This window comes from Egretta garzetta, unplaced genomic scaffold (assembly GCF_000687185.1).
Source record: "Egretta garzetta isolate BGI_Z169 unplaced genomic scaffold, ASM68718v1 scaffold11, whole genome shotgun sequence".
In the NCBI taxonomy this organism is placed as follows: Eukaryota; Metazoa; Chordata; class Aves; order Pelecaniformes; family Ardeidae; genus Egretta; species Egretta garzetta.
In genome coordinates, this window is record NW_009258621.1 from 4,129,467 (window position 1) to 4,131,367 (window position 1,901).

The window sequence follows — 1,901 nt, forward strand, 5'->3', positions numbered from 1 at the left end:
CTGCAGGTGCCCCGTGGGATGGGGTTGGGCACAGGGAAGGACTGGGGGCCGCTGGAGGGGACCCGCGGTGGGGAGAAGACGTCGTTGGGTCTCTTCACTGGTCAGCCAGGCTTCCCAAAAGGTGTCCAGGGGTGGGTGAGTCAGCAGAAATTTTCCCCAAAGCCAACATTACCAAACCAGGAGAAAAACCAAGATCGGTGGCAAAACCCTCCTCCAAGCGGATCCACCAGCTCGGCAAGACTGTAGCAATATCCCAGCGCGTGCACGCCTCTTTTTACATCCTCTCCGCCAGCTGTAGTTTCCCAGGAAGCCAATTACCGATCCCAGCGCTGCCTCCCTAGGACGGATCCTCTTGTCAGATCACGGAGTGCCTGCCATGGTGCTAGAGCAGCGTCAGCAGACGACAGGACTCATCGCTCATGGTTTCCTGAGCTGCCTCAATCCCAATGGGGTTGAAACCCAGAAGGTGTCAAACAGCCGAGTGGCTACTTGACATGCAAAGCCTGACAGCTCCTCTTCTGTTTGCTTGCAAAAGGCCAGGGCTAAGATCCAGGGGGGTGATTTTTCCTCTATTGTTTTTGTTTCTAATCTGCAAGGAATTGAAAGAGAATAATAAGAAATGACGACTAATAACATGTTAAATCATAAAGTTGATCAATAGTGGACATCTGTGATTAATTTTTCATTTCAACTGCTGTTCGACATTAGGAAAATGAACTGCTGCTGTAATTTTGGAGTTACTGAGAAATCATAATAACTGGCAGCACTAAGCCTAAATCTTAACATATATGCTTGTACGTTTTTATGGTATAATCTATACATAAACTACTCATCTTTCCAAAACTTTCAAATATTTTAGTAGCATATTTTATTATTACAAGGACGATGTTAAAAAGAAAAGGAGGTGTTTATTCTGCAATTTGCCTTACTGTAATTTATTTATGGAAATACCAGCACCTGTGAACCTATAGGGTCCTATTAATGCAGACAATGCTACCAAGCCCAGTTCTAGTTCTTTCCAATACAGCTCAAAACCATATAAACTAGACCGAGCTCCCGGCAGGAACTGGCAGGCTTCACTGTACGTGGCACACCTACTGGTTTATTTTCATGGGGCAAGGAAGAATCGCAATGGTTTCTTAGAAGGCTTTTTGAAAATTTCAAACTGCATTTTCCTCTGTCACCTGGTTTCTTTTGCTGCTGATATTCTCTGGTATGGCAGGGAAAATCCAATTCAAGCCAGCTCTGATGTTGACATTATTCACAATGCAGATCAGCTAATCCCAGGTGTTAGTCCTCTGAAATGGGTTGCAGTATTTTATGTATGTTTACTCAGCTGCCTTTATTTAAGAGGACAACTCCTCATTTTAAAAATAATATATATGCCACAGTTCACTCCGTTCCTCTGAAGAGGTCTCTGCATTCAAAGCATTTCAGCAGAGAGGCTCCCCTTCTCTGTTTTTCTCCCCCATGCCGCTATATCTTTTCTGGAAGGTGCGTATTAGCAGATCTCTCCTGATGGAGGAGAGGATCTCCGACACCTCCCTCACCCACCTCCCTCCCATTTCTTAGCCAGCAGCACTTTAGGCAGGCGCGGTGTCATGTCCAGAGCCGCCGCCAAGCCCTTTGCGGGGCCAGTGTGTGTGTGTCTGCGAGGGGAGAGGGGGCAGAGATGAGCCTGCCAGGGCAAAACCTGCTTTAAAACAAGCACGCACCTCAGCTGCCTGCACCTGACACGTTCAGAGCTGCTAAGTCACCTCCTACTCTCCCTTTATATTTAATTTCACTCCTCTGAATGTCAACACGTTTATTTTTATTATTTGTCACACGCGAGGTGGGCAAGAGCAGCAAGGGGGAGGCAAGGAGAACCCCCAAACTTCGCGGGCAGAGGCCAGCCGTGC

General features: G+C 47.1%; 1 protein-coding gene across 1 annotated transcript in view; it reads right to left on the reverse strand.

Annotated features, from left to right (window-relative positions):
• Nucleotides 1-1,901, reverse strand: part of LOC118453305 (neurexin-3a-like) — a 21,179-nt gene that overhangs the window by 1,188 nt on the left and 18,090 nt on the right. Inside the window, 1 exon segment of the mRNA XM_035903610.1 lies at nt 490-589. Coding sequence (XP_035759503.1) covers nt 490-589 — 100 coding nt within the window.